The 24,676-nt window shown below is 43.2% G+C and overlaps 1 protein-coding gene across 1 annotated transcript in view; it reads left to right on the top strand.

Moving 5' to 3' along the window:
* Positions 1-24,676, top strand: part of Dock2 (dedicator of cytokinesis 2) — a 478,084-nt gene that overhangs the window by 3,575 nt on the left and 449,833 nt on the right. The window contains exon 2 of the mRNA XM_004637060.2: positions 23,920-24,003. Coding sequence (XP_004637117.2) covers positions 23,920-24,003 — 84 coding nt within the window. The remainder of the gene's footprint in view (positions 1-23,919; positions 24,004-24,676) is intronic.

Genomic DNA, 24,676 nt, shown 5'->3' with positions numbered 1-24,676 from the left:
GGTTCAGTAAGCAGCTGTGGGAATAGCTGGCTGAGGTCAAGGCACTAACCTAGTACACTAATTGCAGAACCAAGAGAGAGTGATGTCCAGTGATAAGTGCAGAATAGCCATGCTTTTTAAGGCTGTAGGGTTCTGAGGTTTGTATCCCTAAGCAGGATCCTAGTCTGACTTCATAAGGTCCACCTAAGGCGGTTCATTATGAGTCCAGGTGTACAGATGAAGAGACCACAGCCCAGAGCTCCCTTGGTCTGAAAGTAGCGAAGCTGACCCTTCTATTTCCTGGTGGTCAGACTGCAGGCCTTCTGTGCTGTGCCAGGAGGGGATCTTGGAAGGGGAATGCATGGGTAAAGGCAGAAAAGTGGGATGTGTGTAGCATACAAATTGAACAGTTGATTTGACTTTAGAAAATGTTTGTCAAGAAAAAGAAAATAGGAGAGGCCAATTATGGCTAGTTTTAAAGAGTTTCGCCTGCCACGCTGAGCTTGGATGTCCTTCTGTGCATTTGGAGTTTTGAGCAGGAAAATCACCGGTAAGAAGCTAATGCAATTAACTGGGCGGAGGCGTGGGGACTGAATACAGACTACAAGGAAGTGGGTAACAATTGTATTTGTCCCCTGACTGCCTGACTAGTCCATCTGAAGAAGGCCACTTCCAATTAATGTCACTACCTTAATCCTCTCTGCCTGAGATTCTGAGCAGGGAAGCCTTTCCTCCTGGAAGGAGAGAGGGAAGACCAGAAAAGAAAGGGAGGGGGCATAAAAGAGAAAATTACAGTACCAGTTAAAGGATAAATATGAGTGGAAAAAGCCCTCCAAATTGAACCTACAAGTTCATGTTTTCTCTCACATAGAAAGCCCAGGCCATGGAGATGGTAGGACAGCTCATTCTATCTCCTGAGTGTTTCCTTGGTGCGTGGTGTCTGCCCCTCAGCCAACCTGGCTGCTTAGGCTTCACTATCTGGTCTCTTTCCAGACTGCAGGAGGATGAAAGGTAGAACAAGGATGGTATGGTCCTTCCCTTTAAGGACACTGAGCTGAAGATCTGCTTGGCATTTCTGCAGCCCATGGCTAAACCCTATGTGACCAAACCTACCTGCAAGGACAGCTGGGAAATTCATTCTGTTGTAGAGGCAGCTGTGTGTCTGGCTTAGGAGTAGGATCTTTGTTCTAAAGAAGGAGGGAAAGCAGGAGACTGAGGATGACACATTCATTTCCTAGGACTGACACAACAGGATACAACAGGCCTGGTATCTCACATACCAGAAGTTTATTTTTCCACAGTCTGAAGACTGAGAATCTAAGACCAAAGTTCCATCCAGGTTGGTTTCTCCTGTGGCCTCTCCTTGGTTTACAGATGTTGTTTACTGCCTTGCCACATGGTTGTCCCCTTGTGCCCCTGTGTCTTTGATGTCTCTTCATCTTCTCTATAAGATTGCTCCTCATTCTGGATTAGGACCCCACCATAATGCCCTCATTTATTTTAAACACTTGTCTGTAAATATTATTATATTCTAGGGCACAAGGGATTAGGGAGCTATTAGGGCAATATGCATTTTTAGGGAGACAAAATTAAATCTAGAATCGCTGATCTGTGGCTTCTGGCATGTTGTTTAGGGTCAATAAAAGGATTTCACAGCAGGGGACTTGAGATAGAGGGTTAAGTTAAAAGGTTTGTTTGCCCTAAAACTGAACCTACCACACAAATTTGTGTGAGGCCTCTGTTGCTCATAGGGACCAAAACCTCTGTACTCTTCTTAGGTTCCCATAGGTGAGTAGTGGAGCCCTACAGATTGGACTAACAAAAGACATCGTAACAAGAGGAAAACTAACAGCAGTTCCTTCACTTGTACATCATGAGAGTATCCAGAGGTGAATTATGTTTGAACTTGGGTTTATACAATATCCTAGCAAAGGAACAGTGAAGTTTTTAGAGATGTAACAAAGGACATGGAAAAAGGGTTCTAGGCACCAAGGGCTGCAAACAGTGGCAATCTAAGTATATGAGGACAAAGAGTGGAAGATGAGGGTGAACTTGGGTAGGTCCATCTTGAGACCAACTTTCTGTCCTGGTGATGGCCGTAGCCTTCCCTTGGAGAGGAAATCCAAGGCTGACCTTATTTCTCAGAAGGGTCTGCTTGTGGTCAGGTAAGGGAAGACCCACGAAGCCTTCTTGTTTGGCATCTGTTTTTTTCTCATTTACCTGCCACTCAAGCTAGTCATTTTGCCAGAGGCATGTTTGGGGGTGGCATATTTTGATCCTTTACCAGGCAGAAACTTGCTCTTTAACTTGTTTCCAGCTATTGTTCTGTCCCTGTGTGTGGTATTTGGGAGCATTTGCTGGTTTCTTCTGAGAGCTGGAAGGAACAGTCTGTCCGATGTGTCTTTCCTGGCTTCTGGTAGCTCACTGTAGGCCTCAGCATGCAGATGACCCATGCTGATATCTGCCATTCTTAACTGCTCAGTCTGTTCCTAAATTTCTCCATTTACTAGGTATACCATGTCCTAAACGATTGGGATGCACCAAATGACTTCATCTTAACTTGGTGACATTTTCAGGTACCAGAGTGTAGGACTTCTTTTGGAGGTGGATAAAATTCAAATCGCAACAGGGTCTATAAAAGCAGAGAAGGGGGCTTTTCCACTTCTTGTTGAAGGATATGGAACAATTTACTCTATGCTTTGCTCCAGTGATGTGGATGAAGACCCTGGACAAAGCTGGTCTGTCCTAGGATTGGGAGATTTAGAGCGAGATATGTGGGTTGGAACTCTCTGCAGCACCATCTCTTGTTATAGTTTAACTTAAAAGGTGGTGTGTGTGTGTGTGTGTGTGTGTGTGTTTATGTGAAGATTGGGGAAAATAGCGTATTTGAAGTATCAGATGCGTCACGTGGAAATCCAAGAAAATGAGGGGCTGGCGCTAGATGCGTGAGCTGGGGCAGCCCTGGAAATCTGTCTCTCCTCTGTGGCTTTTTAGCTTCTCTGTATACAATGACTTCATTCTGCATGCCCTCTGATTCCACCACTCTTTTATAATTTTATTTATTTTTGTTTTATTATTACATGTTTTCAATACATGGTGTTTCCATTTGTCTCAGGGAATAGATGCATGTACTTAACATATCTTGATGCTTTTTATTCCCCTTTCCACCGACTTCCCCACCTATGTCTCTAGATCCTCTTTCCCCATATTCATTACCATTATTAATTTTTTACATTGCATGTGTGACATAAGGATTACTTTCACTGTGGACAGTTGCTACAACTATATGACACGTCTTCAATCTTTTTATGTTCTCCTTTTTCTGCTCCTTGCCTGCCTTGGCCTCTTTATCTCCTTATTTTCAAAAGATCTATCTTTGTTTTCTTTTATCAATCTTTTATTTTGCTCTTTATTTCCCCTTTGGGTTGCTCAAGTGAGAGATGCCATGTGGTATGTAAGCCTGTGTCTGATTTATTTCACTAAACATTATGTTTTCAAAGTGTATCCATTTCCCTGCAAAGGCCTCGAATTGATCCATCTGTAGAGTCAAGTAGTGTCCCCTTATGTGCAGATATGTCATTTATAATTTGATACTCCATGATGTCGCCCTGGTGACCCCAGCATGCCATCTACCCCAACTGTACATTGCATTGTGGTTCATGTATCCATTTTATTTTTGTGCTTATTTGTTTAGAGATCCAAGGGAGAAAATTGAGAAGGGTGGACTGACTAAGCTTTTCCAGAAAGTCTTTTCAAGTCAGAGATCATCGCCAACCTAAGAACGGGCTGAGTGAGGACTCTGGTCAGGGTGCTGCTCCTGAGTGGCCTGTTTGCCGTGGCTAAGGGGTAGAGTGGCATGGCTCGCTACTCAAGAATAGCTGGAGTTGTGCGTAGTCGCATCATAGACAGAAGAGGCAGAGCTTGCTTCCAAGACACTCAGGGCTGAGCTCCGCTCTGAGAGACCAGCTCTGTTGCTCTTACTGCTGAGGGCAAGAACTAAGGGATGGAGAGCATCAGATGCTCACTAATGCCCTCTTCCATTACTTGTCCATTCATATATATATGATGGGGACTAGGTTAGTCACTGAGATAACTATAGTAGGTCAGTGTAATACCTACCATTTGGGAATGTATAGTCTGGTAAGGAGAGGAAAAAAGAGACTTGGAGGATTTATCAGTAAACATAACTACAATTTGTGATTTGTGCTATTAAAATAAAGGTATATTTTTTCCTTTTTTTTTTGCAGGCCTGGGGATTGAACTCAGGACCCTGTGCTTGCCAAGCAAGCGCTTTTCTACTGAGCTATCTCCCCAGCCTATATTTTTCCACAACTGAGAATTTTTTAGGGATGAATCTTATATTGTAAAATGTGCAGAGGCCTCTGAAGGAGCTACAGGGAAGAGAATTCCAAAGGAAATGCTTGGCGGGTAGTACTTTGCAACACCAGCTGACTGTATCTTTGAACTGGTCCCCAGAAATTAGCCCAGTGCAACAAAAACATGTGGGTTGGAAAACTAATTCCTTTCTAGTACTGATTGTTAGGTGGCTGGGCCTCCTACTTTCTGCTGCTTCAGCAACTTGGCATCGTTTCGGAGTGCCTGCTGGGCTGGCTGATGGAGTCCATGGAAGGAACTGGCCTACTGCCTAGGAGTATGGGAGCCTCAGGCACTGATGGCCATCTTGCCCCCAACCATAATGTCTGTACTAGAATCAGCTCTAATGACAGATTGTGTTTCTAAACTCTGCTTCCCTCTGAGATCAGCATCTTCATATTGTTGATGTATTTTGAGACAAGAAATGTACCCACCATAGTGCTCTGCTAATTTTTGGACCTTTAAGTTTGTTGTTTATTAAGCCTACAGGCTTTTTATTTAATAGCTGATAACACCAGGATGCTGCAGTCCACGTTGGCAGCGTGCATCATGCAAATGGGAGCCAGTGCTGCTTCTCATCGCCCGATTCCTGAAGAATGCGAGTAGAGATACCACAGATGTTCTCTTTAATAGCTACAGTACTCTTTCTCTTCTTCCTACCTCCTATAATTGGTGTGAACTGAAAAGCATTCAGGCTGAGCTGCTTAAGCCCTACTCTCTTTGTTCTTCTTGGAGAAAGTAATCTCTCCTTTCTCCTGCACTGTTTTAAGTTTGCAGTGGCAGAAACAAGGGCAGGTGGGGGGAATAGGACCACCAGTGTGGGCCCTTTCCCAGTTTTCTCTCCAGGCCTTGCCCCAGAACACGCCAGGTTCTCTGGACAACACAACGCCCCTTGGGTCAAAGCCTGGATTAGAGTAGTAGAAGGAGACATAAGATGACTTGCACAGATTCCCTGGATATAGAACAAGATCTGCATGAGTGGATATGCAGCAGTTATTTGTGAAGGTAAATTAAGCGGTACAATATCAGGCTTAGAGACTCCCTAACTGGCACATTCTGCTGCAGTGGGGTGGTGTCCCCAGAACCCCTGAGGCCTGGAAAGTGGGATTTTGTGCTTTCCTTCCTGGTAGTGGCATTAAGGGAGTTATCGGAGGAGAAAATGGCCAAAGTCAGTGACAGCAAACCCGTTATAGCTTTCATTGATGTGAACAGCCTGCAGCGGCACTCATGCTGTAGGTTTGCCACCACTGGGCTAAGTGGAAAGAGGAGCCAATGCAAAGTGCTGAGAGGGAAGCGTCTCAGATGTGTGAGAGACCATAGTGGCTGGAAGGGAGAGCAAGGGGCAGAGTAATAGGAAGTGGGTTCTGGGAGGGAGGCCCTAGGAGCATGCCTTGTAGGGCTTTTGCTCCCATTGGAAAGGGCGGAGTATTGCAGGGCTTGCAGAAGGACTGTAGAACAGTCTGTCCTGTGTTTCAAAAACTTTATTCTGGAAGTTTTATGATGTGTAACAAAAGGAAAATAAATGTAGCAGGGACACCAGTGAAGCAGCTGCTGCAATAGCCCAAGTAAGAGGTGGCAAGGCTTGCAGCAGGAAGGTGGCGGCGGAGGTGACAAAATGAGCTCGCATTCTGAATGTATGTGCTATAGGTAGAGCAAGTGAGATTGTCCTGATGGGCAGAGGTGGGCATGTCAGAAAGAGGCTGACGGTGACCCCAAGTTTTCTGGCATGAACAACTGGAAGAATAGGAATTCAGTAGGATAAGCGCTTCCCTGGCAAGCGCAAGGGCCTGAGTTCAAGTCCCAGTTCCGCAAAAAAAAAAAAAAAAAAAAAAAAAAAGAATAGGAATTACACAATACAGTTGTGTAATTTAACCCTTGATCTAAAGTGCCACCAACATGTTCATAAATAGTTCTGCTGCTTCACCTTTTCACATTTAGAAAGACTTGTGTTAAACACAACACTCACAGGTAAGTACTTTTATTTTCATTTCACAGATGAGGAAACTGAGTTGTAGAAGGAAGGCTGGAAAGTGGAAATGCAATCTGGTTTGGTCTTTTAAAAAATACCTTTCTGCCCTTCTATTTTATTGAAGCTGTGCCTTAGTGTTGGATTTCTCTTGCCTTAATGGGATGTATACAGCAGTACTTTTAGCTCATGGTCCTTCAGGCTGGGAAGTCCAAGAGCATGACTTCTGCAGAGGCATCATGTGATGGGAGGGAGGTGCACCATCTCGTGCATCTCTTTCTCTTCTTTTAAAGCAAGTGATGAGGTCATGGAGCCCACCCTTTCAATCTCAACCCTCACTACCTTCCCATGAGTCCTCCTCCAAATACCATAAATAGATGAATTTGGGGATTAAGTTTCTAACATGAGAACTTTGTTTGGGGGAGCACACTCAAACCTTAGCAACTTGTCTTTTACTTACACGTAAGTATGCTATCTTGCCCACTGGCTGATTGCCTGAGGGCAAAACTCATTAGGGATTAACTCTGAATCTGTCCTGCTCCAAGGCAATAGCAGGAATTGGGGAGGCCAGAGAAACTAATTGCTGTTGTAATATGCTGCCCCTTGAGAATCCAATGAAAGCTATAAGCCCATTCTTCCCACAAAAATATGTACCTGTGCAATTTTATCTTATGATTTTATTAAGGCCCATTCATGGAAGCCAGAGAAGGTCCCTGGTGAAGCACGCTCCATAAGTATTTTGTAAACTACAATTATACACATAGCTAAGGCATTCTGCCCAAGACCTGAATTCTTGGAGTCAGGAGTAGTCAAGACTCACAAACAATTCTTATAATCTATTCAGGCCAATCAAGCTCAATAAGCTTCTCCTGGGATTGTCCTGAGCTGGGTATCAGGTCCAGAGTCCCTGCCTTCTAGAAGCATGTCATCCAGCAATAACCTTTCTCTGCATGAGGCAGCAAAGAGCACCATTATTTCTATTAGTGTTCCCATTTTCACAGGCTGGGGTATGTGCACCCTTACTGCATGATCCTACTACTCCTGCTGTTATCCTACTGCAGTTCATTGCAGTTTTGCCTGGAATTGTCTGGGACCCTCCATGTAAGTTTCATCATGGCAAGACTATGTCTCTTGTTCTCCAGAGCACAGTGCCCAGCCCAGGGCTGGTGTTCCATCAGCATTGGCTAGGCAAATGGATGGGTTGGTGAGTGACTGGCACAGGAGGAGGGGGCATGATGGCAGTTGGGGTTTTCCTGTTTCTGGTGGTTCACAAGACTCAGGTGTTAAAAAAAAAAGACTCAGGTGTACTGAGTTGCGTTGTCTTGCCTTCATCTTCCTAGCTTACCCCTTCCCTGTAGGCAGCGAGGTTTCCAGGAGCACCACAGCTCTAGATGGAAGGCTCTTGACAGCTTCACCAGACCCATAACAGTGCGACTGTCCATTGTCCCTCACCCCTTTCTCCTCTCTGTGCCTCATCCCCTCCCACCGTCCTCAGTCCTTTCCTTGACCTTTTTCTTCCCCTTCTCTCTGTCCAGTCTCACTTCCTCCATGTGGTCTTGCTCTTCTTCCAAGAGCCTACAGCTGGCATGGCTTGCAGTGTGGCATTTTGTCTTCAAGAAGGTTCCTTGTTTCTCATGTGTGTCTACTAGGTTTCACAGAAGCTGCAGGAGAGCTGGACCCATCTTCCAACCCCAATTTTCTAACCGGCAGGATAAAGCAGACTGCAGCAAACTTTTGAATTTGGGGGTGGAGGGCTGATTTGTGATTTAATCATAAAACACCTCTTCCAACTTTACAGTGTATTGTGAGTGTAGGGTGTATAAAATGTGTGTGTGTGTGTGTGTGTGTGTGTGTGTGTGTGTGTATGTATTTATGCCTGTGGGAATACTCAAAAGGGGAGATGGAAATGCCAGCATGATATTTGGAGTAGGATTTGTCTTTAGTGGACATTGTGAATCAGATGATTACTTTAGGGTGTTTTGGGCACTGTAGGATATTGTTTTAGTCTATTTTCTGTTACTATAACAAGCTATCTGAAGCAGGATATTTATAAAGAAATAAGGTTTATTTAACTCATAGTGTTGGAAGATGAAAGTCTAAGATTGGGTGGCCTCATTTGTTCAGCATCTGGTAAAGGCTTCATGTTTAATGTAGCCATGATGGCAAGAGTAAAGGAGAAGGTTATCCCATGGTAAGACAGGAGACCAGAGTCAGGGTCCTTCCTTCCTTCCTTCCTTCCTTCCTTCCTTCCTTCCTTCCTTCCTTCCTTCTCTCTTCTGCTTTGCTTTTCTTCAGTATTGGGGAAATGGACCCAGGGCCTTCACACTGAACTACATCCCCAGTCCTTTTTATTTTTGAGGCAGTGTCTGCAAAGCCACTGCTATGGTTTGGCTCTGCATGCCACACAGAGCCTCTTGCACTCAGAGGTATTACCTGTGAAAGGGTAATCTTGCCTTCATCTAGCTAAATGTGATGCTAGGAGGGACCAGTGGGAAGAGGCAGGAGCTGAGGGTGTGACCGGGTAAAGTGCATCTTGCTTCTTGTTTCCTCTCTTCTCTGTTTACTCTTGGCCTCTGGACAGGAGAGACTTTCTTCCACTATGCCCCACAGCCCTGACATCCTGCTTGGAGACAGGTGACCATGGACTGTGACAATGAGTCAAAGTGATCCTGTCCTCCTTTAAATGTCGATGTTGAGTGCCTCAATGATGAGGAAAGTAACTAATATAGTTGCTAAGTGGCCCAGGCTGAGCTTACTCTTGACATTCTCCTGCCTCAGTATCCCAAAGTTCTGGGATTGCAGGCATATGCCAGCATGTCTGGCTCAAGGTGTTCTTTTTATATAACCCATTCTTTCAGGGACTTGGGATCCCATGAAAACTACACTAATCCTTTCCAAGGATGCCTCCCCTGGAGACCTAGCCACCCTGCACTAGGCCACTCCTTCAGTGCTCCACACTTAATACTGTCACACTGGGAACAAAACTTTGTGACAAGACCTTCATGTCCTGGGCATGTGAAACCTTGGGTGACACACTCCAACCACACCCACATACTAGCAGAATGTTGGCCAGCATTTCTGGTGTCCAAGCAAAAGTATATTAGGGAGGCAATATGACCTCTAACTGAGAAGCACTGGATTAGAAAACTCACTGAGCTTCTAACTTCCCTGTCGTTGCCCTCTCAGTTTGGCTGACTGAGACAGCTCCACCGTGCTTCAGGCTAGAAGGTTGTTATCATGGTCTAGTCGGGGAGTCAGAGCTCCACCCAGTACAAGCTGCTCTCCTCACTGCCGATGATTCTTCTTTCACCCCGTTTGCTGCTGACTGGCTCCTTCACCTGAGCGTGGGGTCTGCGGTTGCTTCCGGGTTCCTGCAGTTGCCATCTCTGGCAGGGTCCCAGCGTCGTTGTGGTGCTGAGGCAGCCAGCACCTTGTCCAGAGACTCCAAGCGCCCTGTTTGCACATAGCAAGGAGCGAGTTGCACTTGAATAAGAAGGGACCCGCTGGCTAGTTCTATTTTCCCCTGGAGTGGAGACTCCAAAACCCAGCTCAGGGTCTGGAGAAGTGAGCTCAGGCAATTACATTTTCTTTCTCCATTATTGTTTTTGTTCCTCTTGTATGGCCGCTTGTCTAAACTCTATTAACACTTGATGTTGGCTGAAACTTTCGCTTGTAAACATGTCAGCAAATAACAGGACCCCCAAATGGGTTACGAATCCATTTGGAAGGGCCACAGGGCACTTGATAGCTACAATAAAATATAGCAGTTACACTGGGTCTGCGTCTCCAGAAGCAAATTCAAAAAACCCAAGAGAGAGGATAGCAAGAAGAAGGGGTATACCTACCCTTTGTATGCATTCACCTCCATTTGGTCCGACAAGTATTTATGAAAAGCTGAGTAAATATCAATTGCACTTCTGTTGGGGGCCAGGCGCTCTTCTCAGCCCTGAGAATTCAATAGTCAACAAGATAGTCTCAGTCTCTGCCCTACCTAAGGCTGAGGAGAAAGACAAGTTTGGTGTTTTTACAGTATACAGTTGCGCATCACATGTGCTCAACAGAAATGTTTCCCATTTTCTTGGAAAGAAGTATGCTTAATGATGAGAAGTCAGACTTTGAGATGATCTAACAGGTGGATGAGTTATTTATCTTCCCTGTGACTGTTTTTGTCTATAAATCAAAGACAAATGCTGTATTTATCTCCTAACATTACACAAAGCACAAAGATCCTATCCTAGTTGTTCTGAGATATAGCACAACAAAGCTGTTTACTTTGAACAAAGGTGTTTACTCTTACCTTACTTCTCTTGATTTGAACGCTAGGTGAGTGGAATATGTTGATACCTCTAGGTAGAACTGGTAGCCATCCGTGCATTCAATTTTCAAGGTTTTTGTAAGTCCTATCAGCCTCAAAATAGCTGGTCTAGTGGCTTACCACCCTGGAATTTACAACATTAGTCAGTGTTTGAGTCAGTGGTCCTAGCTGGCCCCATACCTGGGGATAACCCTTTGCTTCTTTGCCACAAGTACTAGGTGGGTTTATCAGTAAACCAATTGCTATGGTGGTTCTGGGGATAGTGGTTTGATACAGGGAGAAGTCAAGTCCTCCAGAGGGCAAGTGTTCATAGCTATTCTCATGGACATGGGGATGTCCTGTGACATGAAGCTAGGATGGGTATCTGTGAGAATGTCCTGAGGAGCAGTGGGTACCACCCCACCCCACCTCCTGCCATTTGTCTATCTTTTGTGGGCAGGAGCTAGCCAGGATAGGGCAGGCTGGGATATCAGTGATTTTTACCCTGTCCTCTATATTCCCCGTGTCCTTTTCTTTTTTCTTTCTTTTTTTTTTCTTCTTTTGGGCTTTTCCATCTCTCACTCAAAAGCTGAGAGTGGCTAGGCCCGTAGGGAGCAGGAAACAAGATGACATATCTTACACTGGTCAAAAATAAATGGAGAATCAGAGATAAGCAATCACACTTTAGCAAAAAGTGGCATTCTGGCTCAGTTTCCTGTTAGTCATTTAGAAAACTTAACAGAATTAGGTATTAGTAGGCAGGGCCACTTCCTTTTTCAGTAAAGTCTGCTTTTCTTCACATGAAGTCAGCTTTGAGGCCCTTGTACAAAAGCAGAAACACACTTATACACTAAATGACAATGGCAGTTATTTTCATTTTTGAAATGAGTCCTTGGAATAGAAGCAGACCTTCACATTACTTAGTTTCCAGATGTGCCTAAGACAACTTCTCCTCCTCCTCCTCCTCCCACACAAGCTTTTTATGGACACTGTGTTGATCAAGAATAACCTCCTCTTCCTCCTCTTCCTCCTCCTTTTCTACCTCTTCCTCCTCCTCTTCCATGTTCTTTTCACCCTCCTCCTTCCACTGTCCCTTTCATTCCCTCTCTCTCCTCCCCTTCTAGTACTTGGGACTGAACCCAGGGCCTCTACACTGAGCTAAATGCCCAACTCTTTTAAATATTGCTTTTTGATACAGAGTCTCATTAAATCACTAAATTGCTCGGGCTGGGCTGGAACTTGGGGTACTCCTGCCTCAGCCTCTCCAAGTACTGGGATTATAGATATGTACCACATGAGGTTCTGAAACATCTTTATAAGCCCATAGATTAGAATCGCCTCATCTGACAGAGGATGAAGGAAGTGGTTCCTAAGAAGAGCCAAGAGGCAATGGACAGTAGAACACACAGTGGGTGATGGACACTCCAAATTTGGGGGTGTGCCTGCTGCTATGGATGGCTTCTCCCATAGGAAGCCTTAGTTAGCCCTCCCACCCTGTCAGCTGCTTGGCTAGACCACCTGCAGGGCCTTGGGGCTGGGGGAGCAGGTAGCAGAGTCTGCGCAGTGAGACACTGGCAAACTGGAGTATGTCCAAGCATGAGCAGCCTGTGAGGGGAGCGAGTGTGAAAACAGGCCTAGAGTGAAGGGAATGAAGACACAGGCCAGCTCATGCAGGAGAAGAGATGCCACAATCCCCTGAGGGTGTTTCTGGATTTGCTGTTAGACAAAGAACTGAATTTATTCAGCATTGATTGATAGTGCCATTGGCTGCAACCTACACAGAAGTAGATAGAAAGCTGGGCAGGAATTACTGTTGTTCTGAATGGATTGCTTTAGGAGTTATGATAATGCTACTAAAAAGAAAAGGACTACTTTTTTTTTATTTGTTTTTCTTTTGTGATACTAGGGATCACACTTGGAGCCTTGCGCTTGCCAGTCAGGCGCTCGTGCTGCTGAGCTATCTCCCCAGAACCCCAAAGTGACTACTTTTTACTGAGCAGTGATTGAGGTCAGACACAGAGGAAAGACTTACACTGATCCCACACAAGCTTTTTATGGACACTGTGTTGATCAAGAATAACCTCAACCTAATCAACAAAGATAATTAAATTTATTTGGGGGCTAATTGTATTACAATCCAGAAAACATAGATTTAAGCAGTATTTAATGTACTCCCAGGTTAGACAGCTGTATTTATAGCTTTAAACCACAAGAAGCAGGCCAGTGATACTGTGTACTCATTAGGAATTATGATTGGTAATAATAATAACAGCTAAGCTGTTTTCCAAAAGAGGGAGTGGGTGTTGTCTGAAACTGTAGATAATTTAAGAGAAGTAGGGAGGTTTCACAAATGCCAGTATTGTGTCTGGCCCGCACCAAGGTCAGTGATGTGTCTTGGTGCCTACGTGCACCAGCGCAACGGCTGATGCTAAAGTCTGAGGTCAGCATTATCAATGGCCTCTTGACCTACTTTTAATGGAGCCATTTCATTTTATTTTCATCCTTAACATCTGCAAGGTAGAGACCATCATCATTTCCATTTGACAGTTGAAGCTGAGGTTCCGGGAGGTACAGCTGCCTACTCAGGCAGGCTCTCTGGGTCACTGCAGCAGCCACATGTGAGCTGCAAACCCTCTGCTAGATGAAGACCCCGGGCAGGGCGTAGAGTGCCAGCCCCTGCTACTCTCTTTTCTGAGTGGCCTGCACGGGGTACAACCTGGGCAACAACACGCTGTGGCCTGGGCTTGAGGCTGAGGCCAGCAGAGGTCAGAACCCACCTCAAGAGCCACATCTGTCTGGCTGCAGAGACACTGGCTTGCGATTACTAACCTTAGGATCTGTCTGGAGGGAGACTCTTCATCCTTGTGAAGAAGGTTAGGGGATGAGGCAGTCCTATTTAAGTGCCCTAACAACCCTGTGAAATAGACATTGTTGGCCTCCTCCTGGTTAGAAAGTGAGACTCAGGTCACACAGCAATAAATGGCAGAGCTGAGGTTCTCCTGGAACCCCTGTACCCGCCTTGATTGGTTTAGGCTGGCATGTGCCAAGGAGGAGGGGCTGGGAGGAGGGAAGAACAGGGAAGGAAGAGAGCGAAGCAGAGCCCCGAGGCGGGCCTTGTAATGCCACACAATCTGCGCAAGGCCCACGGGGCACATACAGTGGCCCAGCAGCACCGCCTACTTGGACTTGGCCGCTTGGCTCAGACTCCTGTCCTCCTCAGACTTAAAAGGAGATAACCACAGGGAGGTGCATTTGCAGAGGACAGCAGCGGCCAAGAGCAGGGCCCTGCACTGTGTGACTCTGAGCAAGTTGGCTCCTGTGCCTGACTTTCCTCATCAGAAACTTGGAAATACTATTTCTTGCTTGGAGGGTGCATTGTGTGGATTAAAGGAGTAAATTCATGCGGAGAATTCAGAGCCATGGCTGTGTACTGCACGTGTCTGATGAATATTTCTCTTAAATTTTCCTGATATTTGATAAATACTAGGGTTAGCATTGAAAGGTCACTACCAGACGGATGAAGCTTAAATTCGTTCAGGGGGAGCAAGCTATTTGGTCTCACTTCAGTTCCCCACCCAAGCTAGCAAGGGGATGAGATACTTTGTAGCCACACCTCTTTCTAAGGTAGAGAGGGCTAGGGATATTGCTCAGGGGCACAGCGCTTTCAAAAAAAGAAAGAAAAGAAAAGAGAAACAAAAAGAAGAAGAAGAAAAAAAAAAAATCAGAGGATCAGCCTGGGACCAGAGAATTCATTCTGCCGCTGTCACCTGCTGCAGCAGGGTCCGGCCCTCTGGGAATGGGACTTGCTGCTGTGGAGTGGAAGCCACAGAGCCCAGGCCCGAAGAACCGGCTGGTGCCACCCTGGGACTTTGAGTTCCTCCAGCAAGGCCCAGGCAGTGGAAGCCACCTCCCCCCGCCTCCCGCCCCGCCCCGCCCCGCCCCTAATTTAGGGTGCACAGCTGCGCGCTGGAATGTGCTTCACGCTACAAAACTGTGTACTTTAAAATGATTACAGCCGTTAGCTGTACGTGAGGTGCGTTTTGTCACGAATGCAAAGCAGCAGCTGCAAATTGAGCCCTGGCTGCGTGGCGCGATGCGCCATGCGGGGAAGAGAGATGCGATCTGCATGGTTGCACTGCAAGGGTGAGGGGAGGCTCCCAGCGCAGCCCTTTCCTCCCGGCCTCCAGGAAGCCCCCTCACCCTCCTGCACCTCCCTACGCACAGACCGCAGGGCAGCAGAGTGCGGGCCGTGTCCGTTTTCAGCGTTATCACGCTGGAGCACCGTCCCTTCTGATAGTAGCTGTGCCGACTCCATCACCTGCGGTGGGCTTCTGGAGTCAGGTCGGCCAGGGCCGGGGGCGTGGCCAGGACAGGGGGCGTGGCCGGGCAGGGAGGCCACGCCCCATCCTCCCTCCCTCCAGTCTCTCTTCCACGCCCTGCAAGGAGGGCTGAGTTTGCAGCTGCTCCTCTTTGCTCGTGACAAAACGCACCTCGCGTATAGCTAACAGTCGTAATCATTTTCAAGTGCACAGTTGTGCAATACCAAGCACATTTCAGTGTAAAACATTACCACTGTCTGGTTATAGAACATTTTTATTACTCTAAAACCCTAAACAGCCCCTTCCTGGTCCTGTAGCCCCAGCCCCAGCAAACATTAGGCTGCTTTCTATCTGGATTTTTCAGCTGCCCACGCTTTGCAGACCTAAAACATGAAATATGTGATTTTTTTTGGGTGTGTGTCTCGCTTTTTTTGTATTTTTGAGACAGGATCTCACCATAGTTTAGGCTAATCTTAAACTCACGATGTGGCCCAGGCTGGTTTCCAACTTGCGGTGATTCTCTTGCCTTAGCCTCCGCAGTGCCTCATATCCGGGTTCTTTGACTTCACATAATGTTTTCAAGGATTGTCCGCTTTATAGCATGTGCCAGTAGTTTGTTCTTTTTCAGAATGAAAAATACTCCACTATGTACATATTCTGCATATTTTTACTCAGTTATCTGCTGATTTGATCTTCGGCAGATACTGTGAATTTGATCTTCTAGGTGTTGTGAAGAACGTTCTATAAATAATCGTGCAAAATGTTATTTGAACACTTATTCACAATGCTTTTGGGTGTATCACTAGGAGTTGAAATGGCGGCTTATTTATTAAAGCTCTGTTTAGCTTGCTGAGGGTCAGGCAAACTTTCCCACAGCTGCGACAACATCTTAAATCCCTACCCACAAAGGTTTGGGTTTCTGATACCTCCACATCACCATCATGTCATTGTCTTTTTCAATTAAAAAAGATTTAACCGTCATACTAGTGGGTGTCATGTATCTTACAGTTTGATTTGCATCTCTATAATGACTGGTGGTGATGAGTGTCTTCTTATATGCTTTTCGGCCACTCACGTGTCTTCTTTGGAGAAATATGTCTTCAAGTCCTCTGTCTATTTTTAAACTGTTTCCTGTTGTCGTTTTAGGGTTGAATTATAAGCCATTTTATACATTCTGGGCATTGTAGATTATTTTCAGGTAGGTGATTTATCATACGCTCTCCAACTTGTGGCTATCTTTCCATTTTCTTGACAGTGGCCTTTGATATATTATGACTTTAATTTTGATGAAGTTTAATGTGTCTTTTTTGGGTAAAAGTTAGTGCTATTGGTTTCATAGCTGAGAAACTATGGCCAAATTCAAGGTAATGAATTGTCCCTATATTTTCTTGTAGGAGTTTTATAGCTTTAACTCATATTTGTGCAGTTGACTCATTGTAAGTTAATTTTTAATTCTGGCATGAAATAAGCACCTGACTTCAATTATTTGCATGTGGATATCTGTTTGAACCAGCATATTTGTTGAAGGAATAATTCTTTACCTACTGAATAACTGTTCTGTACTACTGAGCTATATGTCAATACTTGTGCCAGTACTACAGTTTAAACTTCTGTAGGTGTTTAATAAATTTTGAAATTTACTAACCTTTCTAATCCTAAAAATTTAATTAAATTTCCTAATCCTAAAAGTTTTGTCTGCAGGGGTACTCTGAAAACTTGGGATTTTCTTGCAATTCTATAGGAATTTTAGTATTTATGTTTCTATTTCTGGGTCAAAGGTTACTGCACATTGTGTTGAATCTTCAGGCCACTTTGGGAATTTTATCATAAGTCTTCCGTTCTACGTATGTGAGGTAATCTTTCTATTTAGGTCTTCTTTAATTTCTTTCTTTTTTCATTTTCTACCATAAATAAAAGTTTTAGTTAGGCCTTGAAAACCTTGCAGTCATAGCACTTCTTGTCAAATTCTATGAGGATGGTAACTAAAATAAAGGAGAGTGTGTATAATATATACTTATAATATATACATTTTTCCATTTCCAAGGCCATTTTTCCATTTCCAGTGAGTACACCATAAAATGTAAGCAAAGCTTCTCAAAAACACTGAGACATTCAAAATCAGAGCCCTCATTCAGACATTCACATCCTGAGGAAAAATAATATCGGTGCAAAAGCCCATTAGAGTATGATTGTTTATCAGCTGCTCTTCATGTTACAAATTGAAACAATGCAAATTACATTTTAATATTCTGTGCTCAAAACTGTAACAAAAACATTAATAACTATCTCCGAAACATAAACAGTTGATTTTCATCGTAGTCAATTTTCAGCTTTTATCAAAGATAAAATGGTGCGTTAATTTCAACAGGGAGATCTGGGGAATAGCCTCTAACTTTACCAATTTAACTTAAGGAGCAGCCAGAGCACATTTCTTTTGTTTCTTACTGGAATGTTTTATGAATTTCAGTGTAAAGATCTTATATTTCCTTGGCTACATGTATTCTTAAAAATTTCCTTCTGTGTTTTAGCAATTTTATATATAATTACAGTATTTCTTAATTTGACTTTTAGATTGTCCATTGCTGGTGTATAGAGTTATAATTGCAATTTTGTTGATTTTATTAGCTCTAGTGGTGTATGTGTGTATTATTTAGTATATGTTCACATATGCATGATCAGACCATCTATAAAAAAGGATATTTTTACATCTTCCTCATGAGATGAGTGCCTTGGATGTCCTTGTATAATTTCCTCTGGCTCAGACTTTTGGTAAATGTGTAATAGAGGTGATGAAAATAGGAATCTTTGCTTTGCTCCTGATTTTAGGGAGGAAGTGCTGAATCAACATTGGCTATTATGGCAACTATTGGTTTGGATAAATCTCCTTTACCAGGTTGAGTAAGTTTTCTTTTATTTCTAGTTTGTTGGCTTTTTTTTTTTTTTTTTTGGTCATGGAATGGTGTTAGGTTTTGTGCATCAATTAATATGATCAGATGGTTTTTCTCTTCATGCTATTAATACGTATTACTTTGATTGACATTTTTAGGTTAAACCATCTTATGCACATAGGATAAATGCTATTTGGTCATTTTTTAAACGTATGCTGGATCCCATTTGATAGTCTCTCATGGGTGTTATATGCATCTATATTCATAAGGATTTTGGTATTCTCTTATGAATTCCTTGTCATGGTGTCAGGTTAAGGCCTGTCTCAGAAGTCTGAGAAGACATTGCCTTCTTTTCTACTGTTTGGAAGAGTTTTAAAAGAATATGTGTTTATTCTTTAGATGTTTGGTAGAACTCACACGAAAGTGATTGGCTTTGAGCCAGCTCTTTTGAGAGGTTTCCTTAACCAAATTGGACCCTTGCTTGCTATACTAAGAGTGTCTCCTCATGGGCGGTGTCAGTAGCTTGCTGCTAGGATTTGCCTATTTGTTTTAGGTTATCCAATTTGTTGGCATATGGTTGTTTGTAGCATTGTCTTATAGCATTGTTTCATTTCTATAAGGTTGGGTGTAATTTTGGTTAAAAGTTTATGAATTTATTTATATTTCAAAATATCGATTTCTTTATATTTTCAAAGAACCAAGTTGTGGTTTTTCCCAGTCTCTGTATTGTTTTTCTACTCTTGATTCCACTTATTATTGCTTTAATCTTTATTATTTCCTGTGTTCTTCTATTCTCGGGTTTGGTTTTCTCTTCTTTGTCTAGTGCTTAAACAGTGGAAAGTTAGATTATTAGTTTGAGATGTCTTTTCTTTCTAAAATAAACATTTACAGGTATAAATTACTCTTTGGTCAGTCATTTCCCTGAATCCATAAGTTCTGGTAGGTTGTGTTTCTGTTTTTCTCATTTATCTCAAATATTTTCTATATTCTTTGAGAGTTCTTTGAGCCATTGGTTTGAATGCATTTGTAAATTTACACGTATTTGTATATTTTCCAGGTTTTTTTTTTCTGGTTTTGATTTTTAGCTTTATTTCCTGTGGTCAGAAAAGATGCTCTGTATAAACAGAATCTTTTAATTCATTAAGATTGCTTTGTGGCCTAACATATAATCTATTCTGTGGCATATGCGATGTGGACTTGAGAAGAACATGTTCTGTGATTGGAGGGTGAAGTGTTGTGAATGTTTTGATTTTATCCACTTGTTTATGTATAATTTTCAATTGTTATATTTCTTTATTGATTTTATGCCTATTACTCTATCAGTTATTGATGTTATATTCTCAATGTTTCCAATTACTATTTTTTTTTTTCTTTCTGTATTTAGAACAGAGTCTATAGGGTCTACAGGGTCTCACTATATAGATCGGACTTGTAGTGATTCTCCTGTTTTCAGCTTCCCAAGTGCTGGGATTACAGGTGCATGCCACCACACACAGTCTCAATTGACTTTTCTGTGGGCAGGGCCGGCAGGGCATGGAGAGGATCAAACTCTGGCTGCTGCGCTCTGCCTAAGCAGGCGCTTTAGTCTGCTGAGCTATCAGGTCAGCCCCCAACTACTATGGCAGAATTATTTCTCCCATGAACTGTGTCAATGTTTACTTCGCATATTTTGCAACTCTGCCTTTAAGTGCCTATATGCTAATAAATCCTGCATCTTCTTGGTGCAGTGATCCTTTAACCAATATATGACATTCTTCTCTTATAATATAGTTAACTTAAAGTCTGATCTGTCTACTATTAGAATAGGCTCCAGTGTTCTTTTCTTGCTTACTCTGTGCATAGAACATTTTTAGCATCTCTTCACTTTGAACTTTTTGTGTCTTTGGAGCTGAAATGAGTCTCTTGCAACCACATGTGCAGTTGTGTCTTAGTGCTTGCCATTAATTAGCTCCCATGGGTGCAACAAAAGCAATGAGTACCAACCTGATTATTTGGGCTCTAAAGAGTACTGAGTTATGAGGTGATCTGTGCTGAATCCTCACAAGGTTCAGCAGATGCGTGTAGTGCCAAGCGAGTGGTGAGTACAGTGATATTTTCTTGTCAGAATGTGTCAACTACCAAATTCAACAAGTTTCAAAGCAGTCAATCACTGAGGCATGGTTGTACTTTGATCGTGTTTTTCTTTCTAATCTTTTCTGTCCATTACTACTGTATTACTTAGAATTTTACTGCTAGGACTTGGCATACGCACATTAGAGGAAGAAGGGTTTATTTTTGTTCACAGTTTCAGTGGATTCAGTCCCTGGTAAGCTGGCTCCAGGGACAGAGCACATGGTGGAAATATGTCTCAGAGCAAAACTGCTGGGTTCATGGTGACCAGGAAACAAGCAAAGAAGCAGCACTGGAGAGGAAGAGGCCAGGGACCATGTAGTACCCAAGGTCCCGATTCCACTGTCCACTCAGACACATCACAAGTGTGCTTTACTAATCTCCCAGTTGGTACCCAGACTGATCAGATGGCTAATTACAGTTAATGGACACAGCTTCTCTTTGACAGAGGGTTTATGTACATCTAAAGTAAATACTGCCAGGCATGGTGGCTCATGCCTGTAATCCCAATGCTTAGGAGGCTGAGGCAGGAGAATCACTGAATTTGAGGCCAGCTTGGGCTACAAAACTCAAGACCAGCCTGAACCACATAGAGAAACCCTGCCTCCAAAAGACAATAAATAAATAAATAAATAAAGTAAATATTATATAGAAGGATTTACTTCTTTCATTTGGCTGTTCGCTATATATTTTACATTTTGCTATTCTTGTTTCTCAATTCCCCATTACTAGCTTTTGTGTTGAGTTTTGTCAATGTAATATTTTATTCTCTTTTGATTTCTTTATGTTTGTACATTGTTTTGTTCTTAAACATTATAAATTCATAAAAATCTATTTTGATTTTAACTTCAATGTTGCACAAAATTCTCTGCTTTCTGTATTGTTCTGTATCTCTCTTTTTGTATTATTGTTACAAATTATATCTTTATATTCTGTGGCCATTATTACAGATGTATAATTATTATTTTATTCCAATAGTCTATTAACAACTGACTCTTGAGCTTTTAAGCTTTTATCTGTTAATTTTTTATTTTTATTTTTATTTTTATTTTTAGGAACCAGGGATTGAATTTATTTTTAGGAACCAGGGATTGAATTTAGGACCTTACGCTTGCCAACCAGGTGCTTGCTTATCCTACTGAGCTATCTCCCTGGCCCTTATCTGTTAATTTTTAATTTTTCCTTTTTGTTTTCTCTTCTTTTTTCAGTGCTAGGGACTGAACCTAGAACTTTGTGCTTGCTATGCAAACACCCTCCAACTGACTGTGCTGTAGCCCCAGGCCTTTCCTTCATTTTTATCAGCACCAGGCCCGTAAAAGCAGCTGTCCTCGCCTGTATCATTTTTAAAGGACACTTTTCTGAGAGAATTCTTGGTTTAGTTTTTTTCTTTCAATAGTTGAAGCATGCTATCATATGGTCTTCTAGCCTAGATAGTTTCTTAAGAGATATATTCATCTCATTCAGGCATCTGGGTATAAGGTGACTTGCTTCTCCGAGTTAAACTGCTTAGATTTCTTTCCAGGTTTGGGTGTGTAGCTTCATGCTTCCTCCGAAAATTGGGTCATTTCTGGGTATTCTTTCTTCAGAACTTCTTCCCACCCTTTTGCTTTCCTGTCCATGGAACTGCCACATGTGAATATTTGTGTGCTGGGGCCTCTTGCTTAGGTCTCAACTCTCTTCTTCCTTGTCTTCGTCCTTTTCCCTTTGTGTGCCTTAGACTGGCCATTCTCACTTAGTCTATCTTTGAAGTCACTGACTCCTTCTCATCCCTGCTCAAATGTACTGTTAAAACTGTAGTCTGTTTTCTGTGTTTATTGTCATACTTTTCAGCTCCAGAGTTTATATTTGATGGCTTTCTGTAAGTTTTATTTCTTCAGTGATATTCTCTATTTTTTAATATTTATTTATTTATTTATTTATTTGTATTTTAGGACAGGGTCTCCAGGGTCTCACTACTAGATTGGACTCAGAGTGATTCTCTTGTTTTTAGCCTCACAAGCGCTGGGATTACAGGCGTGCACCACCACGCACAGTCTCAACTGCCATCTCAGCTAGCCCTGGGGGTGGGACTAGCACTGCAATTGAACTCCCTCCAGCTGCCTAAGCAGGCACTTTAATCCTCTGAGATCCTATTTGGCTGGCCCTGATATTCTCTATTTTCTGAAACATCGTTCTTCTGTTTTCCTCTGATATTTGTCCATAGTTTCCTTTAGATCTTTGAGCCCATGTGAGATTATTGCTGTAGAGCCTTTGTCTCCTAAGCCTGGCATGCCTCCTTCCTTAGGTATAGTTTCTGCTACTACTCTTTGCCTATGAGTGGTCAGCACTGGCGGCTTCTCAACATACCTCTCAATTCTGAGCCGAAAAACCTATAATTTCAAATATTATATTGTGCTAACTATGGAAGTCATATTCTTTTCCTTCACCAGGGCTTGCCCTCACTGTTGGAAATATAAATTGTAGTTTTTGTTTGTTAGTGATTTTTTAATATTTTTGAGAAGGGCACTGTTTGTTGTATGTGACCAATGAAATCTCTAAGTGGTTGAATCATAAGAAAAACTCTGGTTTGTCTCTGGTTTGTGCAATAGGCTCTCTGTGTGTTGCAGAATTCCTTCATGCTTAGTCAGGTTTTTACAACTCTAGCCTTGCTGGACTTCTGTTTGCATGGAGCTTTTAGGGCATCCAGAGTGAGAGCTTAGGGCTTCCTCACATCTAATCTTTGCATGTGTCCAACTTTAAACACGGTCTTCTAAATTCTCCGGCATATGTGACTGTTGTTCCCAGTCTTATTCTCTGAAGTACTTCACTCCTAAGCCTTTCTTTGCAGGAAGTTTGTCAGATTATTATTATTTTTTTCTTGTATCATTTTCCTTATGTGGAAGTAGGTATCTCTTTTCTCTTTAAATGTCTTTGACCAATGCCACTGCATAGTTGCTTTTAGACTCTGAAAGAGTTGATGTTGGGAATAGAGGTGAGCTCTCGGAGGTGTCTCAGGCAGATGAAAACAGAGCTACAGTTCTTTGGAACAAGTTCCCTGGCCGCTCGCAGCTCCTGGAGCCCATGCAAGAGCTGTGTGCCATCACGAGGCCCGGTGCTGCTGTGGGAGTGGAGGCTGAGAGCAAGAGATGTTAACTCAGGCGTGGCACGGTCTCATCTTGAGTCCTCGGTGGAGGCTTTGCCAGCTGAGAAGGAATTCTGGGCAGGTTTCCAGCCAGCTGCGCCTCCCTAGGAGCTAACAGTAGATGGATGTGAGGAGCACATTCTTGAATGTTAAGTACTCCTCTGAGCCTGCCAACCATTAGGATACTTACGGTCAGTGAGGTCTGGAGAAACCAGGAAGAGAATGGTGGAGGAAGTAGGGGCTAGGCCTGAGGGATTTGCTTTGGTGCTAGCTAAAGAACAAATGTTGGTTAGAATTGAGCAGGAGATAGCTATAGGTCACTTGGACTGTGAGGGTAGTGTGACAGTGGAGTAGTGAATGCACTGGCATTCCAGGTTGCTGTCACTGGGATAGAGTATTTAAGGAGCAGAAAGCATACCATCTTAGGGGTTAAGAATATAGAAGCTGGATGCTAATTTTTCTAGCACTTCATAGCCTGCTGACTCTGGGTAAATTGCTTAACCTACATTGTTTTTCCTCATCTGGGACCGCAGTTCCTTCCTTGTGAGTTGCTGTGGGGGTAGAAATAGCACACACCTGCTGTACAGCGGAGATCTACCCAAGGCAGAGGATACAGACCACCCCCTCATCCCTCAGGCCACAGTTCAGGCCCTGTGTTGGGAAAGGACAGGTTGTTTATAAGTGGAGGCCTTTAGGAGCCAAGGTAGGTGTGGAGTAACTGCTAGCGTAGGCATTAGTTTTCTGCACTGGTTTTGTTTAGTGTATGTGGGCTTCATGGTCTGGGACAGATCCAGGCATGGATCACAAGACGCAGCAGACTCAAGGTAGCATGAAGTCTTATCTGACTGACCGTCTCTTCTGTTTCACAGCCATATACAACTTCCAAGGCAATGGATCCCCCCAGCTCACCCTGCAGATTGGTGATGTGGTGAGAATACAGGAGACCTGTGGAGGTGAGTGAGTATCCACTTAGTGCCCAGACGCTGGGCCTTGGACGATGAAGCTCCTAGTACACATCAGGCACTTCCAGCGCTCTCCAAAGCTGCCCCCACATAGTCTGTTTCCCTAGGTTTTGCTGACATAAGTACAATCAGCTCTCTGTGTCCACAGATTCTGCATCTACTGGTTTTACCAACTGCAAAAGGGAAATTATAGAAAGAAATTGCATCTGTTCTGAACATGTTCAGTCATTTCTTGCTGTTGTTCAATAAATAATCCTATTTATATAATATTTGCCCTGTAGTAAGTATTATTGGGAATCTAGTGATGATATAAAGTAAATGGGGAGATATTCATAGGTTATGTGCAAACACTGTCATACTGTACGAGAGCTGGAGTGTCTGTGGGTGTTGGCATGCACAGAAGGTCCCATAGCCCACTCCTCCCCCTCTAGGCTACTGAGAGGTGAGTGTCATTTGTGTTTATTGAACACATATATTTTATTATTTTTGGAAGTTTTGTTTCATAATAATGCTTTAACTGAGTGGTGTGATCTTTGTTCTGCTCTTAGACATTTATTTGTTGAAGCCGTAGGACTGTTTTGCCCTGTGGCTTCTTTTCGATGCACTTACTAAAAAGAAAATTACTCTAAAGGAAGATAGACATTATTAGGATTTGGAAGGGTGC

Source organism: Octodon degus, unplaced genomic scaffold (genome assembly GCF_000260255.1).
Source record: "Octodon degus isolate 3935 unplaced genomic scaffold, OctDeg1.0 scaffold00085, whole genome shotgun sequence".
Taxonomy (NCBI): Eukaryota; Metazoa; Chordata; class Mammalia; order Rodentia; family Octodontidae; genus Octodon; species Octodon degus.
This window is presented reverse-complemented; position numbering and strand designations above follow the sequence as displayed.